The sequence below is a fragment of the Heteronotia binoei genome, chromosome 9 (assembly GCF_032191835.1).
Source record: "Heteronotia binoei isolate CCM8104 ecotype False Entrance Well chromosome 9, APGP_CSIRO_Hbin_v1, whole genome shotgun sequence".
In the NCBI taxonomy this organism is placed as follows: domain Eukaryota; kingdom Metazoa; phylum Chordata; class Lepidosauria; order Squamata; family Gekkonidae; genus Heteronotia; species Heteronotia binoei.
In genome coordinates this window covers 46,137,835-46,162,889 of record NC_083231.1, presented here as the reverse complement: position 1 = coordinate 46,162,889, position 25,055 = coordinate 46,137,835, and the positions used below count along the sequence as shown (strand labels likewise).

At 38.4% G+C, this 25,055-nt stretch overlaps 1 protein-coding gene across 1 annotated transcript in view; it reads right to left on the bottom strand.

Annotated features, from left to right (window-relative positions):
* NEK1 (NIMA related kinase 1) overlaps positions 1 to 25,055 on the bottom strand; it is a 48,422-nt gene that overhangs the window by 15,752 nt on the left and 7,615 nt on the right. Inside the window, exons 10-30 of the mRNA XM_060246545.1 lie at positions 24,596 to 24,796; positions 23,530 to 23,590; positions 22,515 to 22,669; positions 21,104 to 21,163; positions 20,845 to 20,904; positions 20,648 to 20,695; positions 20,490 to 20,564; positions 19,450 to 19,625; positions 19,236 to 19,367; positions 15,639 to 15,741; positions 13,470 to 13,553; positions 12,955 to 13,038; positions 10,627 to 10,704; positions 7,533 to 7,628; positions 5,323 to 5,475; positions 4,705 to 4,773; positions 4,392 to 4,623; positions 2,998 to 3,150; positions 1,916 to 2,083; positions 1,345 to 1,465; positions 1,125 to 1,228 (exon numbers count right to left, since the gene is read on the bottom strand). Of these exons, the coding sequence (XP_060102528.1) occupies positions 1,125 to 1,228; positions 1,345 to 1,465; positions 1,916 to 2,083; positions 2,998 to 3,150; positions 4,392 to 4,623; positions 4,705 to 4,773; positions 5,323 to 5,475; positions 7,533 to 7,628; positions 10,627 to 10,704; positions 12,955 to 13,038; positions 13,470 to 13,553; positions 15,639 to 15,741; positions 19,236 to 19,367; positions 19,450 to 19,625; positions 20,490 to 20,564; positions 20,648 to 20,695; positions 20,845 to 20,904; positions 21,104 to 21,163; positions 22,515 to 22,669; positions 23,530 to 23,590; positions 24,596 to 24,796 (2,413 nt within the window). The remainder of the gene's footprint in view (positions 1 to 1,124; positions 1,229 to 1,344; positions 1,466 to 1,915; positions 2,084 to 2,997; positions 3,151 to 4,391; positions 4,624 to 4,704; positions 4,774 to 5,322; positions 5,476 to 7,532; positions 7,629 to 10,626; positions 10,705 to 12,954; positions 13,039 to 13,469; positions 13,554 to 15,638; positions 15,742 to 19,235; positions 19,368 to 19,449; positions 19,626 to 20,489; positions 20,565 to 20,647; positions 20,696 to 20,844; positions 20,905 to 21,103; positions 21,164 to 22,514; positions 22,670 to 23,529; positions 23,591 to 24,595; positions 24,797 to 25,055) is intronic.

Below are 25,055 nucleotides of genomic sequence, written 5' to 3'. Positions count from 1 at the left end.
CCTCGAGACTGGATTACTGTAATGCCCTCTACATGGGGCTGCCTCTGTACCGAACCCGGAAGCTGCAGCTGGTGCAGAATGCGGCGGCTAGACTGTTGCTGGGGCTTCCTAAATGGGAGCACATACAGCCTGGACTGCGCGAGCTGCACTGGCTGCCAGTTACATACCGGGTTCGTTACAAAGTGCTGGTCATTACCTTTAAAGCCCTATATGGTCGAGGACCTGTCTACCTTAGGGACCGTCTCTCCCCATATGAACCCCAGAGAGCACTGAGGTCAGCCGGAAAAAACTTGTTGACTACTCCCGGACCGAGAGAGGTGAAGCTGCAATGTACCCGTAACCGGGCCTTCTCCTCTGTAGCCCCGAGCCTATGGAACCAACTTCCAGAGGAAATGCGGGCCCTGCGGGACCTTGAACAATTCCGCAGGGCCTGCAAGACCTTCCTCTTCCGACTAGCTTTCGCTGACGAAGGAAGAAATTGTTAATGATAACCGCCATCCTAAAGAACAGTATTAGCACTTTTATTAACTTAATTAACTAATTTTAAACCTAATCAGAATTTTAATGCTTAAATGTAATTTTGTGTTTTTTGCTTTTTTGTATAATTGAAATTTGTATGATGTTGTTAGCCGCCCTGAGCCTGCCTCGGCGGGGAGGGCGGGATACAAATAAAATTATCTATCTATCTATCTATCATTTCCCTTTAATGTATTCATTTTCTCATTACACCAGAGCATGACTTCTTGAGAGCAAGTTTACCTTCAAAAGTACTATAAAAGACATTTGTTAGTCTGAGCTTTAATACACTAGTTTTCCTTTTAACCAGTGGACCCATTTTGCACATATAGTAATTACTGAAAAGGAAGGAACAGTAAGATATAATTCCATTCCTGCAGAGCTGAAATTCAAAAATCAACATAATGTGTTCCACCATTCTTTATCACCCACAAGGTTTTCATCCTGGGTCATATAAAGGTCTGAATCATACTGACAAAAGCCCAAACTAAATATGACAGTGACTCCTCTTTAAATATGGGCCTCCCCTATGTGGGTAACACATAAAATTGGGATTGGGGAATTCAGTTCATGCATGTACAAGAGCAGGTTGAATTATTGTTGCTGACCTATTGAAGCTTCATCATGCTGTGTTATCTTTTTAAATATTCTTTCTTCTGAGGTTGGCTCTTCATTGTTGTCATACTGGTCACTATCAGTGTGATCCAATGGCCTGTTAAAAGATCACCATACCCAGAAGACAATTACGTGACATAGCAAACATATGAAGCCTTTTGAAAATGCACTTCTAAACGCTAAGAAATAAGGGAGAGGGATTGATTGACTCACACTGTTGCCTCGACTTCTTCCCTTTCTTTAACCCACACTTCTTCGACAACAGGGAATGCATTTGCATTGCATTTATTTTCTTTGAGCTCTACCAACAATTCAGTTTCCAAATCATCAGGCTCTGAGGGGGAAATTCACCAAGAGAAGAAACAAAGATTGGGCTGAAGGCTTTACTTGCATCCAAGTTAATTCTTACAGGCTGCTGAAGTTCAGCAGAGGCTCCTACCCTTGTTGTGCACAAATATTCATCTCGTGAGAAAGGACATTCAGGAAACCCTCTAATTCATATAGACTAGCAATGCTCAGACACATAATTAGCAAGCAGCTACACACTGAGACCAGAATCAAGATAATCCAGGAATTTCATTACACTTCTTCACACATTATCTCAGGATAGCCCTGAGTACATTGTTTTTGGTCTTAAGTAGTGCAACAGTAAATCATAAGTCTGTCTCTTTCAAACATCTGTTAATAAAGTTTCTAGCATTTCTCACTAAGAAGGAGAAGGAGTGTGTAAATTTTTAATTAGTCACATGGACACATGGAATGCAGACAGATGACAAAGACATACCATCCATCAGGTCATGTCTGGGAGACAAGCATGTGAAGTCTGGTGCAGGAATGCTTCCGGCAGTTATTATTTCACTATTAGCTCCTTCAGGTGATGATTCCTCTCCACCAGGAGTTGCTTTTCTCAGTTCGCTATTTTCTCTGACTGTTAACGTTTCTTTTGGTATTTCTGCAGCAAAGTTATATATTCTTGTCACTTTATATACTTATTTCTAAAACAGATGAACAGCTGAGATTTAATAAATTCTTCACAGACAGCAATTACCTCTATGAGTGAAAAGTGTTCACTGACTCTAAAAACAGATTGTTTTGCATGGGTAAATCTCAAGAAATCTGCATTACTGCAACTGTCACCCCCTCAGACAAACAGGAAGGTTTATAAATGTATTAAATGTATAAACACAAGCTTCAAGGACTTCATAAAAAATCCAGAGTTGAGACGGGAGGAGGGCTGGCAGTTAATTAAAGTCATAATGTCGTACTTAAACAGTACCTTAAAAACGTGTGCCTTAAAAATTATGATCTAGAAGTTATTCCAGTGGTGACTGAACTTTGTGTCACAACGAAACTCAGCACAGAACTTTCCTTTTCATATCTTGCAATTTTAGGGGGCTTCATGACAATCATAAATGTTAGTGAGAAAACAAATACCAGATGATAGTTCATCGCACAAAGACAACCAGATTTGCCTCCTAATCTAGAATTAAAGTGCAGAGGAAAAGGCTTTGTGCCAAATGTTAAGTTAATTACCTTGTTAAAAAAATGAACAAAAACACACTAGTCTAAGTTCTTCCATCAAAAATAAAATTTAAAAATTGAAATAACATCCAGAAATATGTCAATACAAAGCAGGGGTCATTTTGTAGGAAAAAAAGGTGCAGGAACTCAGTAGCATATCTCATTTGCATATGCCCCAGGATCTGTGTGCAGCGGGGAGAGAATTCCCCACTGTATGCAGACCCTGGCTGGAGGGTCAGGAGCTGTGCTCCTGTGAGCTCCTGCTGAATTCAAGCCCTGATGCTAAGTATAAGCTCCTATGCAACTTTTAAATAACTAACATTTGTAACTTCAATTTCTCCTTACCATTGGTAATGCTTAAGTCATCTAGTAGATCAGTCTGAAGCTGCAATTCAGCCTCTCCTAGTATCTTCAGTACTGAGTCGGTTGGGCTTTTGCCCCAGACTTTTCGCTGAGGATCAGCAACATCAAGCTTAATAACCTCCCCAATTGTCTGTGCTGTAGGGAAATATTTAACCACTTAGCAACCAATTTAAAATAGTCAAGTGTTTTTTATTTTTTTACGAACAAAGAAAAAAAAGAAATAAACAACTTCTTCCATCAAGTGATTTCTTCAAATATTTGCAAATATGAAACCCTTGCCAAATTTCCCTCATCTTTAAAAAGTGAGAGCAAATTACCTGTACTGTGAGAGCAACGTGTTTATAAAATACTGACATGAATACGTGACAGCAAACGTGTTTATAAATTACTGATGTGAATACCAGTTTTTACTAACACAAATGTTTTCAGCCAGTACAAATGCATCTAAATTAAGGGTTGCATTCATAGAAAATAAATTTTGGGGGAAAAAACATTGAGTTGATTAGTGCCAGAGATTCAAATTTGGCTAACAGAAATGTAAAAGCTACTAGCACTTAAGAGTTTCCTTTTCTCACTTGCTCATCCTCAAAATGTTAAAGAGAACTCACAAGTAACTTGCTGTGAATTAAACATGCCTACTGTTCTTTGTGGTGTTTCCTTAGTAAAATTAAAAGAAAACCCACCACCCACAGAGAACAAACTGGGAAAGGAAGTGTTTGTGGAGGTTAACTGGCTCCTGTAAATATGCAGGAATTTCAAACCTCCAAAATCAAGATCAATGCATTTTATGTGGGGAATATTAATACAAAAACATGAGTATGTTAGTATCTTCAGACACAAATCTCCCCAAAGAAATAGCAAATAGCCTGATGAGCAGAAATGTAAATAGTATCTAGAGGAAGCTATTTCTGTATGGCACTGAATGGTGGATAACATGGCAGAGAAGTTCAAGATTTATCATTGCGGTTGGGTTCTCATGTGGAGATAAAACTTTTACCAAAAACCCACACTCCAAATAAAGGATGTCAATATATAATCAGGTCGTGAATTACTAACAGTTGAATGTTAGATATCATGGATACATCCCCACTTTACTTTCTCCCAATTGTGATATACTGTTGCTTGTTGGGCTTTGTGTAAATAAATGATGGAGAGAGCAAGAACTTGTGTGGAGCCGCTGCCCCTGAACAGAGGAAAAAGAAGATCCCATCTAGCCAGACTTTAAAATTTAGTAGTCTGTATCTACAACTCTTTGAGGACAAGCTGAATAATTCAATAAATGGGCACCCAGGTTACAAGGATCTGATAGTATTAATAAAACTGACCAGGTACCTAAAAGACATTGGTAGAACACACTTTAAAAGGAATCACTCTACCTTCTGTCCCTGAGAAGGATCCTTCCATCGTTAACTGAGCTAGAGGAACCACAAGTTGAGCCCCTGCCTCCCACTTCTTGCGATCAGCTAAAAGCAAACACTTCTCTTCTTGAGGCTGGTTATTTTCATCAGCCACAGCTACCTCATCATTGCATTGAGGCTCACTGTGCTCTTCCACATCTTCTTGAGCTTTAAGGTTTTGATTCAGTCTTCGGAGTATTTGTCGCTTGTTCTGAAATGGAAGAAAATAATTCATTTTAAAATTAAACTCTAAGGAAAAGAACAGAAATAGAGTCCAAATCACTGAGCTTACTTGAACAGCCACATCAGGTTCTATTTCTGCTGAAGGTTCCTGAGAGGCATCAGCATTTGCATCCTTTAACTAAAGGAGATATGAGACAGTATAGTAATTTATTAGACATAAGAACAGAGGAAAACAATGTTGGCATGTTTTAACATTATTACTGTCATTCTTGCATACTCCTTCTAGGCAGAATTTCAAACAGTCTAAATCTCTGAAACAGGGCCAGTTATACTAGCTATCACATACAATGAGTCTCATGTTGAAAAAGCATGTAAAATATAATATTTTGCAGATTTGTTTCATCAATGATACAGGAATTAGAAGTCATATTAGCTTCCAAATACTTATACAATGATATGCATGCAGCCACATCATGGCCAAATATTACTTTTTATTATGACCTACAAACATTGTTTTGGAAGTCCGGAAACACAGGGTTTGACTGAGGGCAAGTAGAGGAAAATGCTCTGGAGCCTTTGCCCTGGGAGACCTGAATTCACAACCACACTGAGGCAATGTCTCCCACAACCTAATCTATCTCACAAGCTTAGTTTGAGAACACAGTAGAGGTAGGGAGAACCATTTACATCCTGGAAGAAGAAAAAAAATCACACCACCACCACCTACCGCACCCACTTCCTTCAAAGCTGATGTCATGGAGATGACTTGAGGTGAACTGGGCTTTGACAGCCTGGTAGGAGAACCTCCAGCTTCTTGTTTGCCATGTGTGGGACTTAATTCTGCAACTCCCATAGGATTCTTTATCCCTTTGGCTACAAGCTGTGGATAGAATATACATATATGTGTAAGTCCTATATAATGTGATCATGTGCTAGTTATCCCCCTCCCAACTTTTAAAAGCAAACTGTACTATTGGAACCAGAATGCTTGATCGTGTTTGGTCACTGATTCCATCCTAGCTTATTATAAATTAGTTATGACTTTATACTGCACTAACTTGGGGTGTAATATGATCACAGTGAATATACTATTCAAGAGTCCCAGAAGGTTGGACCAGAACCAATGGGTTGAAATGAAATCAAAAGATTTTTCAGCTAAACATTAGGAAGAATTTCCTGACAGTTAGAGCAGTTCCTCAGTAGAACAGACTTCCTCAGGTGGTGGGCTGTTTCTTTGGAGGCTTTTAAACAGAGGCTACATGGCCATCTGACAGCAATGTTGGTTAGGCAGACCATGAACTTAGGCACGAAGGGTTGCATCACTGCTCAGTTCTTGAGGCCTTTTCTTACATGGGCAGAGAAATGCTGATTGCAACTTTGGCATCAGGAAGCAAGTTTTCTCCAAGCCAGTTTGGCCAGAGATCCTGGAGGTTTTTTTGCCATCTTCTGGGCACGGAACAGGGGCCATTGTGTGTGTGTGTGTGTGTGTGTGTGTGTGCAGGAAGGAAGTATTTGTGAGTTTCCTGCATTGTGCAGGGGATTGGACTAGATGCTCCCCTCCCACTCTATGATTCTATGAGTCATACAGCCAGGGCTCTGGAAACCTAGTTGCAGGTGGTATTGCCATCATCCCTGACACTCCCCCCTCCCCCAATTCTCAGGATTATGCAGATGGCTAGCGATGATGCAATTGTTTAAAATGGAATTGGAGAACTGATGGAAAATGGAAATGTTGTCTCTTCCTTTGCATCAGGGTTTGCAAAACAAATAAAACAAGAATCTTGTGCCAAACAGAAGAAACTCCTACTGTTACTATAGCTCAGTGAAAGTGGACTTCTACCCAATCCCCTTTTTAAGCTCCAGAAACTGGGAAAAGGGGATGGTGCCCATAAACAGTGGTTAGCAACAAATCAAATTATAATTTAAGATTCAGTGTATTAACTGCCAGCCTCTAACAGCTTAATATTTCAGGGGAGAAAAAGTAAGAAATGTGCTCATTACAAACAAAAAAGAACACCCTATCCAATCCAGAATTTTCATCAGCTTAGGAAATAGAAGGCCTTGAATCATGGCTACGTAATCATTTAAGCATAATGGAATGACATATTCTCTACAGCAACTCCTTCTCCCAAAGCAGCTATTTACTTTCTAAGAACAACTCATTCTGTAATCAAGGTCCGAGAAATACAGATTTGGCTGTGTGTGCTGCTCCTTCAGTGCCAGGCGAGATACAAGTGAAGAAAGAGGCTTTAACTGCAAGCAAGCAAGAGTGATGCTCTTCCAAAAATACTTATAGCTTTCAAAACAGAGTAGTTTATCGGAAATCCTTTCTTGTTACAACTTACTTATAGCTCTTTAGCTGTCCATCATAACTCAGCCAAACAAGGTCTAGTAGCATAGTGTGCAGTCATGCTCAAGAATTCTCTAATATCTTTGGTTCTGGAGTGGTGTAGTGCTATCAGCAGCAGTGTTTCTGTAATGTCAGTGGGGAGGAGGGAAGCAGTCTGAGGCTGACATGTTAGCATGGGCAACAATGGAAGGTTCTCAACAGTCCTATTCCTCAACTAATACTTGGGAGAAACACTTTACAGATGCATTACTTGGTGCTATCTTGGAGGGAAAACAAGTAATGAGTTTGATAAGGGAAGAAACTGTGCACACATTGAAGAGCTATAAGGGTACTTGTGATCTAGACTCTGTAGTCATCCAGATCACAATACTGAGTGGATGTATGCTAAGCTTAGGGTGAGAACTCATACCATCAATAATACACATTTTAAAACACTTTGATTACACAGTAAAGGAAAGAGGCAACACTAGGGATACATATGTCAGCATCTTTGGAGCTAATACAGGAAAAATGAAGTACTTCTTACATTAAAGCTTGTTCACAGAAATCTTATTAGCAGGTACAAAAGATGGCAAAAGCTTTCTTACATGTTCTTCCCAAGCTCTCTTCTCTCTTTCGTAAGCCTCTTTTCTTTTTCGTTCCAGCTGTTCTTTTAGGACTGCAGCCCGGGCACTTGCTTGTGCCTGGAAATATAACCCCCCAAAATAATTTATCAGCAACAGGCAACCTTCTGAATTCAATGAAAACCTCAGCCATTAGCCTAACCAAGATATTTTCTGCATATTAGTTTATTAGATTTATATCCCACCCTCCCCACCGCAGCAAGCTCAGGGTGGCTTTCATTGTGTTTATTACTGACTAACCAACATTTTGTTGCAGAAATGTGTCTTCTACACTGAAGAGCTGTGTTTAACCATGTGGTAAGAGAATTGTGTGGAAAAAATGGCACCAAATCCAGAAATTTACCCCTGCTTATGCTAGAAGTTATTTTCTTGAAGCGATACAGTTTGTTTCCTTTTTTTAATCTCATCTCTTCTAGAGGAACCTGAAATAACCTGGCTTTATACAAGAACCAATGTACTAGTCAGTACACCTAGCCTTGCAGCACTACTATTCACCTCTTCCTTTGTGTTGCAAAGAACCATGGTGCTTTGAACCAAGAAAAAGTTTTATTGAACATAAATTTGTTTTTCCTCACGGCAAGACCAATGTTTCACAGAATAGCTGATGAACATTAAACAGTCTCACAAGATAACAGCAAGTTCTCAGTATGAAAGGAAACATTTAGTAAAGTCTTGTTGTGAGATCTTCAAACCGTGGGCTTCAGAATTTAGGCAGAACACTACAGAAGAATCGGGGTTGTAATTCATATATTCTGATTCCCTTCCTCAACATACTTGGGCTTGGATGGCAACCACAGGCCAACTGGAATTGCAAGGACCACAACAGAAGAGTAATTGGAGCAGCAAGAAATTAATTTTCAAACCCTGTGGCAGCACAGGTGAGCGTGCATGAACAACATTATCAGAGCCTGCCAAATCAACATTACAAGAAGTGGTGCAACCTGAAGGAGGTTGCTTCCTGCCTGTTTTTCCATCCCATTTTTTCTGATTCCTCTTTTCGCTGTAGCTGTTGTTCACAGGTGTCCCACAAGAAAAGCCAGCAGGATACAGCCAAGTGGGGCTAGGAAAATGGACACTACCATCTCTTTGAGGGACCAGATATAATTTCACAAATTGATATGACAATTTCAATAATACAAGTGCAATGGGTAAGGGACGAGTGCTGGCCTGCATGCTGAAGAGGTGTCCGATTTAGTTCAGAAATCAGATCTGGGAATGCTTCTCTTTCGATTTTATTAGATGTTGTGGCTGTTTTTGATACAGTTGACCACACAATCTTGTTAAAGTATTTGGAGTACAGAGTTGAAGTGAGGAGGACAGTACTTAAGGGTTTTAACTAACTTCAGATGATAGTGGTGGCTCAAGATTGTGGAACAGAAATGCTATGCTGGATTCTACAAGGTTCTGTATATCAACTATGTTGTTTATTATTTACTGAAGGCTATTGAGTGGATTGACAGATGTATTCTGATGATACTTGACTTTACATCTCATAGTCAGCCTTCAGTAGCTACCATCTCTATTCAGCGGCAATGCCTGGATGCTGTGATCAAATGATAAAGGGAGAGCATGCGGAAGGTAAATTCAGATAACATGGAGGTGATATTAAGTTGAAAAGACTGATGTTTTGGAAGGAATTCCATTACCAACTTTGGATGTAGCAAGTATTTAACTGACTTGAAGAGATTAAATGGCCTGCTGGACCCAGCCCTTTGGTTAATCTGGTCTGCTGTTCTGTATTAAGACTTTGGAATTCAGGTCCGTCTGACAGGCTAGACTCGCCCACCCTGGACCCATCCCCAGTAAAGCGACTGTAGAGGTTCCTGTAAATACAGGCTCACTAATAAAATATCTTTTTCACTTTCTAAAATAGTGTTCTGTCTAAAGTCTGCACAACTATAAATTGTGCCCAAGTGTCTGTGCGAGGATGTATGTTTTATCATTAGTCCTTTTATACCCATGATCTTTTGGGTTGGTTACTGAAGACTGCTTGGAGAAAATCCCACCCATCTGCCACTTAATGGCGCTCAGTTATGCTGCCTGGCTCAGTCGGTGCTAGAAGGGATAGTGCTGAGAGAGGAATACAGAGACACAGCTCGCAAGCCAGACCAGATATTGGTATAAATTAAGGTATGAATACTTTTTAATGTTTTTCTGAAAGGGCTATACTATATGTATTATATTTTGATGTGATAACCCATCCTGACTGGTAGCTTAAGCATTTTGTGATGTTATCAAGATGGCTGAAGCCAATCTTCTCTACCGTTTCTGCTGTAACTTGTGAACCAAGGGACCAATGTCAAATTTTAAAGCACTACTGGAAAGCTAACAAATTCACCTACTAATAATGACTCTATTACTACTTTTGTGATATAAGGCATAAATAAAAGTCAATGCTTATTACATTTTTATAAGGTTAAAAGCATATGGCACTACACCTAATCCAGACAATCACCTAAAATATAAGACAACTGTAGCTCATTCTTAGTAGCAGGATTTGTTACACTTCTAACAGTGCTTTAAAATTTGAAAGTGGTCTCAGCTCCAGAATTATAGCTCAAATTAGAGAAGTTAAGAAAAACTGGCTTTGGCCATTTTGATAACATCAAAAAACACTTAAACTACCAATCAGAATGGGTTATCACATCAAAATGTAATGCATAGACATACTCCTTTCCGAGAAACAAAGAATCGTTGCTGCCTTACTTCATACCAGCATGTCAATTTTTGACTCTTGGCCCACAGACTAACACTGAGAGGGGGACAAGGGCCTCTTCTGAACCTCATCTATGAGAATCATTCCCTGCTAGTCCTCCCCACCTAGTCTTTTCCTATGAAATAATATTCTTTCCTTCATCTCTCCTCTGTGGAAGAGCTTCTTTGAAGCAACTGTAGCTCCACTGGTCTCACAGCATTACCCCACCTCACCAGCCTTCCTGTGCTTATTTCTTTCTGTTCCAGGATAGCACCATAAGCAATATTGCAGCAAAGCTGTTAATGGTTCTGTGATTCCAATGCAGCAAAATTCTGAACCACCATCAGTCTCTTTCAATGTTACCTTTAGCGCTTCAATTTTTTTACGCCTTATTTCTGCTTCTTCACTTAGTTCGTGTACAGGAGAACCTCCAGCTTCATTCTAAAAATAAATGTGAGATATATAGTTATTTACAAACAGAAAAGAGCATTTTACCCATAACTCTACATTTGAATTTTACCATGCAAATTTACAGATTTCTATGAGACTCCACAATGGCCTTACCAACATGAGGATACATAAATTTAGGTTAGAGTGAATTTTTCTCAGTAATTCCTATGACTTAATCTCAAGAGGCAAAACCAAAATAGTTTACAAATATTTTAAAAGTAAATATTAACATTTCTGTGTTGTCTGTCATTAATTCACTTCCAACTTATGGCAACCCTATGAATTAATGACCTCCAAAACATCCTATGATTTGTTCAGGTCTTCCTTTATGGAGTCAATTCATCTCATGTTGGGTCTTCCTCTTTTCCTACAGTCTTTAACTTCCCCTAACATTATGTTCCACTGAGTCTTATGATATGACCAAAATATGATAGCCTCAGTTTTATAATTTTGCCATTTAGTCATTAAATTCAGGCTGGATTTGATCAACATCTATGTACACTCAATTGTAAATTTTAATATAACTATTTGTTTCATACATTGGTAAGCATATGTTCAATTAGCAAGCTGGAAAAAAAATTGGGGGGTAAAATTGCTCAATGCCATATCATGGTACTAATTCAAAACTCAGCACAAGCTAATATGTCTCCAGAACATTTTTCAAGTTGTCAGTTTGTCATATAAGCTTTGCAATGAATAGCTAGAGACGGCATACAAACAGTTCTCTACACATTAGTGCTGCCACATGTGAGATTCTGAACCATCACCATCTACAAAAAGAGTTTGAGTTAAAAATCCTGCAAAGAAGATGTAAGAACAGGCATCAAAGATCTTGATCAGAGGTAATTTCCTCACATTTGATTACCTTTACCACAAGACTTCAAACAAAGCAGGAGTCAAATGGCACCTTTAAGACCAACGAAGTTTTATTCAGAACGTAAGCTTTCGTGCGCTAAAAGCGCACTTCTTCAGACGAGGGAATAAGGTACAGTGGGCTGAAATAGATGTAGTTGGTGGGTTTGCCCTCTTAACCCACCAACTACATTTCAGCCCACTGTACCTTATTCCCTCGTCTGAAGAAGTGTGCTTTTAGCGCATGAAAGCTTACGTTCTGAATAAAACTTCGTTGGTCTTAAAGGTGCCATTTGACTCCTGCTTTATTCAACTGCTTCAGACCAACAGGGCTGCCCATTTGGATTTATCCACAAGACTTCAAGTATCTCTGCTGGCATATCATAGTTTTCACCAGTCTGGACATCACAAAAAGTTTGTGTGTATTTAACCTCATGAAGCTGTGTATTATCACTTAAAAAACACATCGTAATTAACAGTGAAAACACATCCTACCCCTTGTGCAGTGGAACTATGAGGATGCTATCTAATTGACAATGTTCTCCTTCAAGATGCCTGTGTCCACACTAACCTCAGTTGGACCCTTATAGAGTGGTTTCCTAACCAGTCATCTATTTGTCTTTACTATTTGAAATACACAACAGAACAAAAGAATCCCACACCCAAACAGCCAATTAAAAAAATTAAATATGGTAACTTTCTGGTTAAATTCAGACACCACAACAAACTGTGGTTTATCGAATGTGCTTTGATTAAACCTCAGTCAGTTGTGATAGCTGAATGCAGGAAAAACGAACAAATGGGGCTCTAAGATAATGTCTGCAACTGATTTTTAACCCCCTAACTATGGTTTGTTGCAAAGTCTGAATTCATGCATCAAATTCTGTCAAGTAGCTCCGTCCTTCTAATTTCCTGGCCACATTACAGGGAGAACATCCTGTCCACTGGGATGCAAAAGAGAGGCTGACAAGCCAGGGCTTATACCCAAATCAGAATTTGTTACTCAGGCCCAGTAGACTAAGTGCTATGATTTATTGTGACATCAGAACAAAACATCAAATGAAGATATTTGCATTTGATACAAAATTTAGATAAGCTTTCATCTTTTAATGCTTTCAGAAGGAAATGTATAGAAAAATAGCTAAAGAACAGTAAGAGTCTCTCTGTGAGCACAACAGCTCTCAAAGCTTCTTTCCCCAAACTGACAGATTACTAGTGGACCAATATAGCTAACGCATGCTTCGGAAGAGCTGGGGAGTCAAAACAGAAGAGGCATCAATTCAGTTCTATTTGGCAAAGCAGACAGATGGTCTATCACATTAACAAGATAAGCAGAGCTATATTAAATTATTTTGCCATGTGTATCAGTTGAAGATGCCGTCCACCTGCCTTTTGTCCACGAAGTTTAGCTTTAATCTGCTGACGTTCATTGAAATTTTGAAGTCTAATTTGTCTCAGCCTTGCCAAGTACTCCTGAAAGAAAAACAAAATCAGAGGCTTTTCCATCAGTGGAAATTTGAAATAACACAGATGTCTAACAACATATGAAAATTCATAAAATGGCTGAATTAATGGGACAACTCTTGTGGAAGTGCTAGAACCACTACATTTCTAGACCTTCTTGGTAAATTCAGTTACTCATTTGAACCATTACTTTGAACATCAGGAAATCTGGAACAATTATATCTGAAGAGAAGAATGATTTCTTTCTGATTATATATTTATGGAACAGTTATGCTAATTCATCTAAAGAGGCTTTTCTAGGAACTGTGTGTGGATACTAACGGGAACTCCTATGAGGAACCCTTTCTCTTGGTTATACATGAAAATTCATGCAGAAAAGATGAGGCAAAGAAAGTGGCTTTATGTATGTAATGAAGGCAGCAAACATGCAGGAAGCGTACCTCTTCCGCCTTGTTTCTGGCTTTCTTTCCTCTTGAAGAAATGGGCCTGCCTCCATAGATAGCTGCCAGGTTTTGCAGTGTATCCTGTTCACCATTTAATGTATTAAATTCAAGAATGGCTGGGGCTATTACATAATCTAGCCTTATATCTAATCAACAATTGCTAATAGTCACTGATCATTGCTAACTCAAGTTACAGCAAAAAATGCAGTCTACTCATTGCCCAATTTTGTCTCCTTTCCTTGCTTCCATCTTTCTCATCCTTTAGCCATGCTCTGTTATAACATCACCTGGGACTAGAATTATGTATTTAAACTGACTGACATACAAAATTTGAACTTAGTTTGTCTTGCTTGCTCAAAACAGCTTACTAAGTTTAAAAGTGATCAGAAGAACAATTTCGTTTGTACATGCTTTAACATTCAGTGCAATCTTGCTCTGGAAGCTTTTAATAAGCTTGTTATCACATTAAATGCACTCTCACAGCCTTGCAGTAAATTTCATTATCAGAAATGTATATTACATATACATATATAACACCGTGGTACATGCTTGGATAAATGTAGTACATATAGCATTCACTTGGAAAGCTGATCGTTTCTTTCAACACAAAAAAAATTTGTATCAATACCTGATGCAGCTAAACCACAACCTAAACCCACTTAAGCAGGTCAAACGGTGCTGCACCCATTTCCTATCTAGAGAAGGGAGTAAAGAGCTTGGCCTTTTGATGAGCAGGTTTGATCCAGAGTGCAAAGCACTTGGATTCTAGAAAGCCTAACAGCTTCCTAGAAGTTCAGATTACACGGATGGGCCTGGACTTCCTGTGGCAGGTTGAGACAAAAGCATTTTTCCTCTGCCTCAAAACTGTAAAATTCAGACTATACATAAATAAGTGTTCCAGAATAGGCAACAGACACAGGGCTAAGCTTTTTGTATCTCTTGTCATGATGCCCCTCCACACCTAGTGGACACTCTTTTCAATAGCTTGTATTGTGGGGCATGAAGCCACCGTATAGAGAAAACGTACATAAATGGATGCACTGCAATTATAGCTTGCATCATGATTAGAACTTTGGAAATAGTCAGATGACTTGTATTTTCTTCGTTTTACTGTTTTACACCAGCTTCATCATCATAATTTGCTTAGATCACTGAAAATAAAAAGAGTGACTTCGTCACAATGCAAGCTGCAGCTTTACAATATTACCCTTCTTTAAGATGAAGAATATTTCATTACAGCCAACAAAACATAGCACAATTGACAGAAAGAGTCAGGAGAAAAAGGAGGCTATCTTGAATAAGAAACACATAGGATTCAAAGGACAGCAGTAATATATAGCACTGCACTTCCTTTTCTGGGCAGGAACTGCATCAATGCCCCCATTTATTTTATACAAAATATATTTTATGCAGATGCAAACAGTCTTAAAGTCACAAGTTTCCTGTATGTCAGGTATTCTGTGTTTATATCTAAGCATTGAACTGAAAGTTGAAGTTGGGTTGTGGTTAAAAATAGAGCTTTTCCCCCCTTTCCCCCTGCACAGATACTGGCCTTACCACAAAAGTAATACGAATAACAGCTTATTAATGGTAGCTCAATCAAAGGACATACTTACACATGACCACTTTATGACCGAGTAAGTTTAACTAAAACAGCTGAGTAGCATGATTTAAGTGGCTGTAATGAACAATGATGGATTTAAGTGTGTATTGCAGGGCTCTCTTTCTCACAGCAACTCCCTTCAAGGCCTGGCAAGCTACTCCTAAGATTGGGTCAGTACCAGAATAATCCTCTACTGTAGCAAATTCATGGCAAGGAACTATTATCAGATAATGTAAAAAAAAAATCCCACTTGGGCAAATTAAATGGGTAACCTTCAAGGGACTTCTTGAGATTATGACTGTCAGGTTTTCCTCATCGCTACTTGCTTTGCAAAACAAGACAGCAGCTTATCACATCAGCTACAGTCAAAGGAAGATGCAGACTGTATACTGGAAGTTGATCAATGGGAATAAGCATATATTTAAACTATTTGCATACAAGCCACTTGTATCCATTTGCTATGAACAGCACTAATAAAATGCTGAAGTCTAAGAAATGTACAGATAAATTTTTTCAAAAGGGATTAAAACAGTTGTGAGTAAAAAAAGCCCAGTACTTCATACCATATGTCCTTCAGCGCGAGCTTTGTTTTGCAATGCTTCTCGCTTCCGCTGCCAGAACTCTTCAACTTGTTTAGCTCTTTCTGCAGCCACCCATCCCTTCTGCCTGTGGAAAACATGGGGCGAAATGCAAGACAGTGACAGCCTTTAATTTCAGTCCTCTCTCCTCTACACCAAACTGGAGAGCCAGTCATCTACACTTTCCCCCCTGCAAGCTGGATACTCATTTTACCAACCGTGGAAGGATGGAAGGCTGAGTCAACCTGAGCCGGCTACCTGAAACCAGCTTCCACCGGAATCGAACTCAGGTCGTGAGCAGAGAGTTCAGACTGCAGTACTGCAGCTTTACCACTCTGCGCCACAGGGCTCTTATGTATGCAAGGAACCTTATGTATGCAAGCCCAAATCTGTACTTTTGTCTTCTTAAAATTTTCTTGGAGAAGGAAAACTCAGTATTTATTTATTTATTTATTTATTTTATGATTTATATCCCGCCCTTCCCAACAAGTGGCTCAGGGCGGCTCACAAAAATCTGGCATAAATAACATTTAAGCATAAAACATTAGAATAATAATACATTTAAGTTTTAAAACATTAAACCATTTAAAATATTATACCATTTAAAACATTAGGGACAGCAGACATTCAGTGTAACTATACTCAGTTTCTTGTTTCTTGTACCAGCTAGTCATAGGCCAGCCGGAAGTATGAACTAAGCTTGGGCTGCTAAAGCAACATGTGAACCCCAACTTTTAAAAACAAAACAAAACAAGGCAGGAATATTTCTACCATAGTTTTCCATTAGTTTTATGACAGAAGAAAGATTTTAAGACTAGATAGCAGTAACACTGCATCATCCACATACAATAAAAGATTCAATTCATGTTTTCCAAACCTCAGTCTAATAATCCTTTGTAGTGCAAACGAGAAAAACCAAATAGAAAAGAGACAATTGAGCAATACCACCTTGTACCATATGCCAAGTTAATTGAATCCAGAATACATCCCATTTTGGTCTGAGAGCAAATGGCAACGCAACAGTTGCGACTGTCAGATACATTCTAGGGCAGGGGTGTCGAACTCATTTGTTACAAGGGCCAGATCTGACATAAATGAGACCTTGTTGGGCCGGGCTATGTTAGGTTGGGCCGGACCACGTGTATACCTATTTAAGATTAGGTAGCAGAGATGTAAACTTTATAAAGGACACAAATACAATTTTTTTTTCAAAATTAAAACATACTTAAAATGTTAGCACCTGTTGGTCTTAAAGGTGTTTTCTTTGTATCTCTCCCATGGGATCCAGGGAACTGGGCAAAGGAAGCTCTAGCTCTTTCTTTCCTTCCCTAGGGGGCCAGGAGCTGGAGGAGCTTCAGACAGTAGAAGGAAGAGAGGCTTGGCTCAGTAGCTCTGCTGTGCTGAGTGAGCCTAGAAAAACAAGCTCTACCCCCCCTTCCTCCCCTAGAGAGGAGCCTCAGCCAATGGATAAAATAGAGGCTTTGCTTTGTAGCTTCTGTGTGATTAAGCAAGCCTTGCAAAGCAAATTGTTATGCAGAAGGAAGTATGAAAGAGGGAGAAGGAAAGAAATGATAGCTGGTTGCTTGGGGGCCTGATAGGAGCCCTCCGGGGGCCTGATTCGGCCCCTGGGCCAAATGTCTGACATCCCTGTTCTAGGGTATTACATTATATAGAACCAAGATAAATCGCATCAGCAATAATTCCTGCGTATATCATATAAAAAAGTACTTTTGAAGAAATGTTTCTTTAAATTCAATTAATTTGTCCACAAATAATACTAGTTACTAGGTACATGATGGTAATACATTATTGTAGAATTATTGCAGAAGTCAATGTTTAACATTGCTAAGGTTAACACTGATTGTATGATGCTAAATTCAATTTTTTAAAAAAAATGTGTTTACTGCATGATCTACAGTTTCTTTTTTCAACTTTTATTTTTTCCTGCACCTCCAATGGCAATTATATATGCACTTAGGCTGCACAATTATCACACTGCCTAGTCTAATGAGTTGCCTTGCAGTGTTTCCTAACATCTTTGTCTTACGTATTATCTAAAACAAAAATTCTCATCCAACCATAAGGACATACAAAGAAGACGGTGGGAGGAATTTTATTCTCATCAGTGATCCCTTTCCACATGCTATCTTTACTTTTCTTCCTATTTCTTCTTCCCTTGCAACCTCTCACCTTTTTCTCACCTTGCAACCTCTCACCTCCCTTCCTGTCAACCACATACCCTTGTTTTCCTTCCCCTCCCTCTCCTCCACCACTTTCCCCTATTTGACTACTTCCTCCTTCTCATATTCCCCACATCATGTCTCTCATCCCAACCATGGTTCCTGAGCTCTTCCTGGTTGCAGCCACAAAACTCTGGCCACCATTCTGTTGCTGTGGCAAACTTGAGAACTCTTCAGGTTTGTAGAAACATTTCCTTTACCTATGTTACCTTATTTTGGATATGCATAATAAAGTCAAGTTAAGATCATATCTAATTCTCTTTGGGCCAAATATGTATTGCACAGGGCATCACTTTCAAAGAACAAGTGCAATTTCAGAATTCAAAATCACATTCTAGTAATATGAGGGCAACATCACCAAATCTCACATTGTCTGATTTGACAGCAACTGAGCTGAAGTCACATTGACCTTATATTTGTATTCTAAATAAGGGTGACTGGAAAGCCCAGTGACAGATCCGGAGTCACATGAGTAGAATTTGCATACATGCATACTTAGAGCTGTAGAAAGGCCACTGGTTTATGGAATGGATCATCATATTGATCTTTCTTGATCTACATCTGTATAATTTTTAACCATTTAGTTCCAAATTAAATTCCAATCTTCTAGGTATTTTCTAATGCAGTGGTTTTTGGCAAAGAGGTCACTACCACAACACTGAAAGTCCCTTGTTACTGAACAATTTGATGTAGGGAAGCTGAAGCTCAGTGTGCAAGAAAAGTTTCTAAGGAAGATTAACTTAAAACACATTTTCACTGTGCAGAAATTTATTTCAGTAATGAAGCTTGCACTCTTCCTATATATATATATTTTTTTTGGGGGGGGGGGTTCCTTGCCTTATTTTTTCTCTCTCCTTTTATGTTTGCTATTTGTTTCTTGTTCGTTCTTTGAGAAAGCTGTAGGTGAGTGGATGAAATGGAGGATTTTTAAAATATTGCTGATGTTATTTAAATAAAGTTTGTAAGTAAAAAAGCAGACACATAACAACAGGAATATACTGAGTTATTAATAGGCTCTCACCATTAATAGCCTGAAAACAACCAGTTAAAAAAGGCTGCAGAGAGCTATACAGTCTATTGTTCAAAAATGCTATGATGAAAGCCTCAAAATACAGATCAACCCCTCTGTTTACATGAAATCATGTCTGCCACCAGCACACCAATATTATAACATCATTTCCAGCAGCAATGATGCAAAATGTAAACAGTCATGCTGATGTAAACAACTTTATGTTTAAGGACCTAGTTCTGTCATTCACACTCTATGTTGACATTAAACTACAAACATGACAAAAACCTAAACACATAGACAGGGGACAGACCCAAACATCCACAATCCAACCTGTTTGCACTGGCTTGTCTAGACACTTCCTCCAATCTTTTCACTCTTTTCCTAATTGCATCAGCATCAGGTGAATGATGGTGACCTGCAGGCCCATTAGGAACTCCTGGATGAACTCCAGGTGGAAGTCCTCTGTAGATAAATATGTACAGTAATTTTCATTACTTTTGTCTAGTGCTGCATGTTCTCTGCTTTTGAGTGAAGGCAAACATACCTGTCAACAGACTCTGGAGCTTGCTTTTCTCTCAGTTCAGCCTCTTTTCCCTCTGCTATTTTAATGTTTTCCCTTTGTTGTTGCATCTGATCAAAAATAGCATGATAGTGTTCATATAGTCCTCGAGCTGGCACAGGTAAAGGCACCACACCTCCTCCTCCACCAAAACACTGAGCCTACAATATAACAACACACTCTTATATTGTAATTCTAACACAGAATGTCTGATTCTAACACACACTGGCAGCTCTAGTTGTCCTGAAAAAGACTGCAGTCAAATTCAGAAATTCTAATTTTAAAAAGCTTTCTCAATGTGTTGCTGTTTCGATTACAATCTTCTATTATTTGGTCATTTAAATAAGTGCATTTTCAAAAGTCTAAGAATTACTTGGTAAGATGTTAAATTGTTTGTAATATGTTGAATTCTAAGCAATACAAAGATGTGCACATATATGTTTCCATATTTACTCCAAAACCATCATGTAGCTTCCTTGGAAAAACAGTGCCTATAATACCAACACCTAAAATGCTCCTAAGAAATCTATTTGAATTCATTTCGTTGTCTACTCTAGTAGACACCTTTCTACATTAAAACATGCAGTAATTTAAAGCCTGATATAATAAATATTATGGACCACTACAATAGCTTCTAGGCTCTTTTCAGATGCCCTATGTAGTCATTCAATGGAATGTGTAACGTAAGACACATTAATTCTTGCAAAGGAATACATAACTTGGACCCAAGCAAGGCATTTCTTACTCAAGAGCACATCCCCTCTCATTACACAGCCCAGAGCTACATTACACAGCCAGGCAGGCACTTGCAGATTTGAGAAGTCTGCTGAGGTAAACCATTGCAAAGACTTTCTATGGTGTCTCATGCCGTGTCACTTCTAGCATGTCAGAACAGTGGAAAAAGCTGAAATGACTACAGATGTTTGATGTATTAGCAACTGAAATACCTTTGAAGAAAAGCAATGCTCTGCAGGTAACTGAAAAGGTTAGAAAGACTGCTGATGTATCCCACAGCTGCTACCAACCTTGGTTTCACCACTTCCACCTGCACTGAGCACATTCCTCCAGCCCTGCTCCCTGGCTCTGTTTATTCGATCCATCTAGAAAGGAAAACAAACTGAATCCAAACACTGTTGAAGAATGTCAAAGCTCGCAACAAAAAACAAGAAGTTGAGATTTTTACCCTTTCTTTCTCAAGCCTTCTCATCTGTTCCACCTTCATGAAACTGATCTGTAAAATGAAAGATCAGAGCATGTGAACTGAGAGTGTATTAAGCTACCAAAAAGCCACAGTAACAAAATATTAATCTATTCTATTTTTAAAAACACAAAAACAAATAGCTATTAGCAGAGATAAGCCTTCACTATTTTCTAATTTACCTGCTCTCTCTGTCGTTTTTCCTTTCCCAAAATTTCTAGCCTTTTCTTTTTAGCAGCTTCCTGAAAAGTAAATACAAATTTACTCTAAAACCATCATTTCACCAAATTTAGATCAGGATGGTTAGGACATAAAAGTTATGTTCCAGGAAAGAAAATAAGGTTATAGGATATCTAATAAGGAGGAAAGGTTTGAAGGTTTTGTTTTATATTTAAAAGTTCTTAGCTTAATTTTTTTCCCTTTAATTTCATCTCTTTATACCTCAAACATTTTCCTCCTTTCTTCTCCTGGTTTCCCTTTCTTCACAGGACATGGACAAGCCTAAACAAATTGAAACTATAAATTAGAATGAGGACATATTTTTGTTCTAAATGACAACTCTTGAGAGGAGAATCAATGAGGGAATATTTTATGCAGTTAATTTTACAGATGTTACAGGGCCTCCTAGCCCAACCCTATGCAAGTATACTTAGAAGCCTGCCCAACTTTATTCTATGTGGCTTATTTAATGACAACCACACCTGTAACTATAATCATACAACACAACGTACGTTCACTTCCATGGGTCACAGTGATTTCAGTTAATTTTTACTCCCTGTAAGTACACATAGGATTAATATCAGGGTCATAAAGAGAAATAAAATCTATGTAGTGCCTTTATTAGGGAAAACTGAAATGACGCAAAAGTTGTACAAGCTTGTGAATTCACTAGAACTCTTTATCAGGTCAGCTGTTAAAAGAAAAATTAAGGGGAGAAAGTATTTGGTTTGTGCAGGCTTTTGCTCTTCTGACACTTAACTGCATGACAGCATGGACAAAAACAAATTATTATTCATATTTTTATGCCAATAAAGACATATATATATGTAAAAACAAAGTACACACCAGACAACTTTGAATTATAGGGCATGAAAGAAACAGCAAAGCATTTTTGTTACTGTAATACACAAGACAGATGCAACAGAGTCTACTTTTACAAAAGAAAGTTCATGCCAGTTGTAATGTAGCTGGTCCACTGCAGATTGTCCTGAAGTTGTCAAATAGATGTTAGCACAACACAAGACAATGCTAGGGGAAATATGGTTCCAAGTAGGTTTTCTATTATAAGATGCATCCCCATGTCTTTTTAGTATTAGACAAACTTCTCAGCTTGGATTAAGAATGTGCACAGTCACCTCTAAAATATTTCCCTTAAGCCACACAATATGGTCTCATATTTATAGCTTGCACATTCTTGCTCACACTTTGTAGCATTAATAGGGGCCGCCTTGGATGCCTTGCATATGACCATGCACTGCAACTCAGTTGTGCTTGCTGACAAATTATATATTTACTTAGATCATTTCTCAATGATACTCAGTACAGATTAGACAATGTAAATTAATGTAGTCAGCAGGATGAGACATATGGTAGTAGTAAGAGTGGCATTGCAGAACTATCCATTCAGTCTTCACAGCTTTTCCACCAGTGAAAGATGGAACAGAGGGGTTTCCCTTGTCTCCCAAAAGGCAGTGATGGAGATCCATAGGTATACATGGACAAAAGCCATGTAGGATGGGGGCAGTAACAAGGAGGGGTACTGGGTGATACTGATTGAAAAAAGCTGGTTGGATACAGCACTTCACATTCAAAAAAACGCACTTTTATTTTCTTACTGAGCTTTCTTCCTCACCTGTCTACATTTAAGCAAAGGCTTCTCATAGTACTTTTTAGCTCCATCTCCAGCTTTTTTAAAGGTTAAAGGCACTCCATATTTAGCAGCAGGTTTGGTAATTTTCTGAGCAGGTGCAGCAGAGGCCAGGTTTTGTCCTTGAGCTGGTCTCTTTACTACATAAGGGAAAAAAAAAGACTTAATATTACATATCTGAATGTAATTACAAAGCTGTGTTTCAGAAATCTCCCTCAAGACATATGACATGACAGACCAGGTTTAACATAACTTTGTTCTAAGCCAAGCACATACCTATTTTGGTATAATACAAGTTTGTTTGTCCATTTTAATACCAGAGAAAATGGAAACAGTTTTTAATTTTCCCATTACTCTGATAAAATGAAATATTCTTTCATAACAAAGGTGCCCTCCTCGTATACAGAAGGTACTATAAATCTTGCAAGGAGGACTGTATCTCAGAATGCTTTATGCACAACCTTTCAACAGTATATTAGACCATTTCAAACTATCAACTGAAAAATCAGTTACTAAGCAATAAATCTATTAGTTGACAAGTTAAATGGTCGGCTATGGCATTAGAGGTCCATCCATGACCTCAATTTCAGAACTAGCCTTCTAAAAGATTGTTGTTATTTATTTAAGACACTTATATCCCACCTTCTCTTCTTAGATTCAAACCAGCTAGCAATGCAACAGGTTTCAAGAACATAAGTATATAAATCCATGAACAAGATAAAAACAAACATGCAGATTATTGCTTTCCTTTATACAAAAGTTGTATAACAGGAACAAAAAAATTACAACAATAGAATATAAGGATCTTGATTAACTCATCATGAGGTCTTTCATAATGAGCAAGTTTTTACACTTAACCCATCTACATTTAAGCTGTTGTCACCTACATTTTCAGTCTGGGCATGCAGACAGAATACACCAGCAAATTCCTTCTAATCACATCTGAAGATAATCTTTTCTCTTTAATAATATCTAAATATAACCTTTCCCCATACATTACCTGGTGCAGCATGCTGTCCAAACTTCTGCAATACTTTATGGCTGAACTCTTCTGCAAAAAGCTAGAACAATAATGTTAGGTTAGCAGCTAAAGTTAAAATATTTACAGGAACTGCTTCATCTCAACATATGTTAAAGTATTCCTATGTTTGTGGGGAGAAAGCTGTTTACTATTTAGGAATTGGAGTTTAAATAGAATCAAATATAATTTTATTGAAAATAAGCTAAAGGAACTACTTAAAAATTACTGATACAGCAATAAACCAGTTTGAATTACAACTGAAAGTCCTACAAGCCTTTTAACAAGAACAATTAATTCCAGAGGTCCATTATCTGCAAACCTTAATGAACAAGTGGAACTCTGGCATACAACAGACTTCAGTCACTGCCATCTTGGCATGATTTCTGCATTTATACATATAACCATCACTGAGAAGGCAGCGACTCATGAAAGACTTATCAGAAACTTAAAAACTTTGAATTAGGTAAAGTGCTTTATAGTGTCTAAATACATCTACTTGAGATATTTTGCATAGTAAGGGGAGAAAATGGCTAAAGGAAATATCTAGAATGCTACCAAGCTTGAGCAGCTCAGTGGCAGAACTTCATGCAAAATGCTGCAGCCCCATTCATATGGCACACGCATTTCCGACATCTACTGAATGGATAGTGTTACAGTGGTATGGCGGTTAGAATACAGGACTAAGGTTTGGGAGTCCTAGATTTGAATCACCAATTTGTCATGGCAATTCACTGGATGGCTCTGGACCAGTTATTATTCCTGAGCCAAACCTAGTTCACAGGTTTGTTGCTGATGTGAAGATAAAATGAAGGAGGGGAGACTGGCCTCCACTGGGGAGGGAAAAGCAGGGCAAAAATAAATATAATCAATCACTATAATTTTATTCTTCTCTGTAAGCAGTTTACAAATGCAGTAGTAAATCAATCCTCCGGGACATATATACATACATATGTATATTACAAAACATTTAAAATGCATTTTCAAAAGAGCTTTTAAAACCAGCTTCTTTCTAAATATACCTGTAAGAAAAAGCCCATGACCATACCTGTGGTGTAAGAAATTTTTCAATGCGTTTAGCTACAAAATTTTTCTCCAATATGGAGGTGACTGATGGTCTATCCCTAGGATTTCTTTTAAACAACTGTGAAAGTAGATTCCGGAGCTCATAGGAATAATGTACAGAAACAGGTGGAAATGATCCAGAGATTATCTTGAGTACCAAATTCTTCATATTTCCAGCTTCAAACTAGAGAGACAGAGACAATTCCTACTCAGAGAACAGCAAAACAAGGGACAACTAGATTTCACAATGCAACGTAATTCAGGAATATTTCAAAATATTTGAAGAGGTTGCCTCAGCTTTCTTTTGGCATCAAAACTGAACCTATCATGTTGTTATACCAGCCCTATCTCTTCTAGGATACAGGGAAAGAAACTGAAAAAGAACAAAGCTGTTTGTTGTAGGCAATTAAATAATGGCTCCAAGTGCTGCAAAATAAACACTG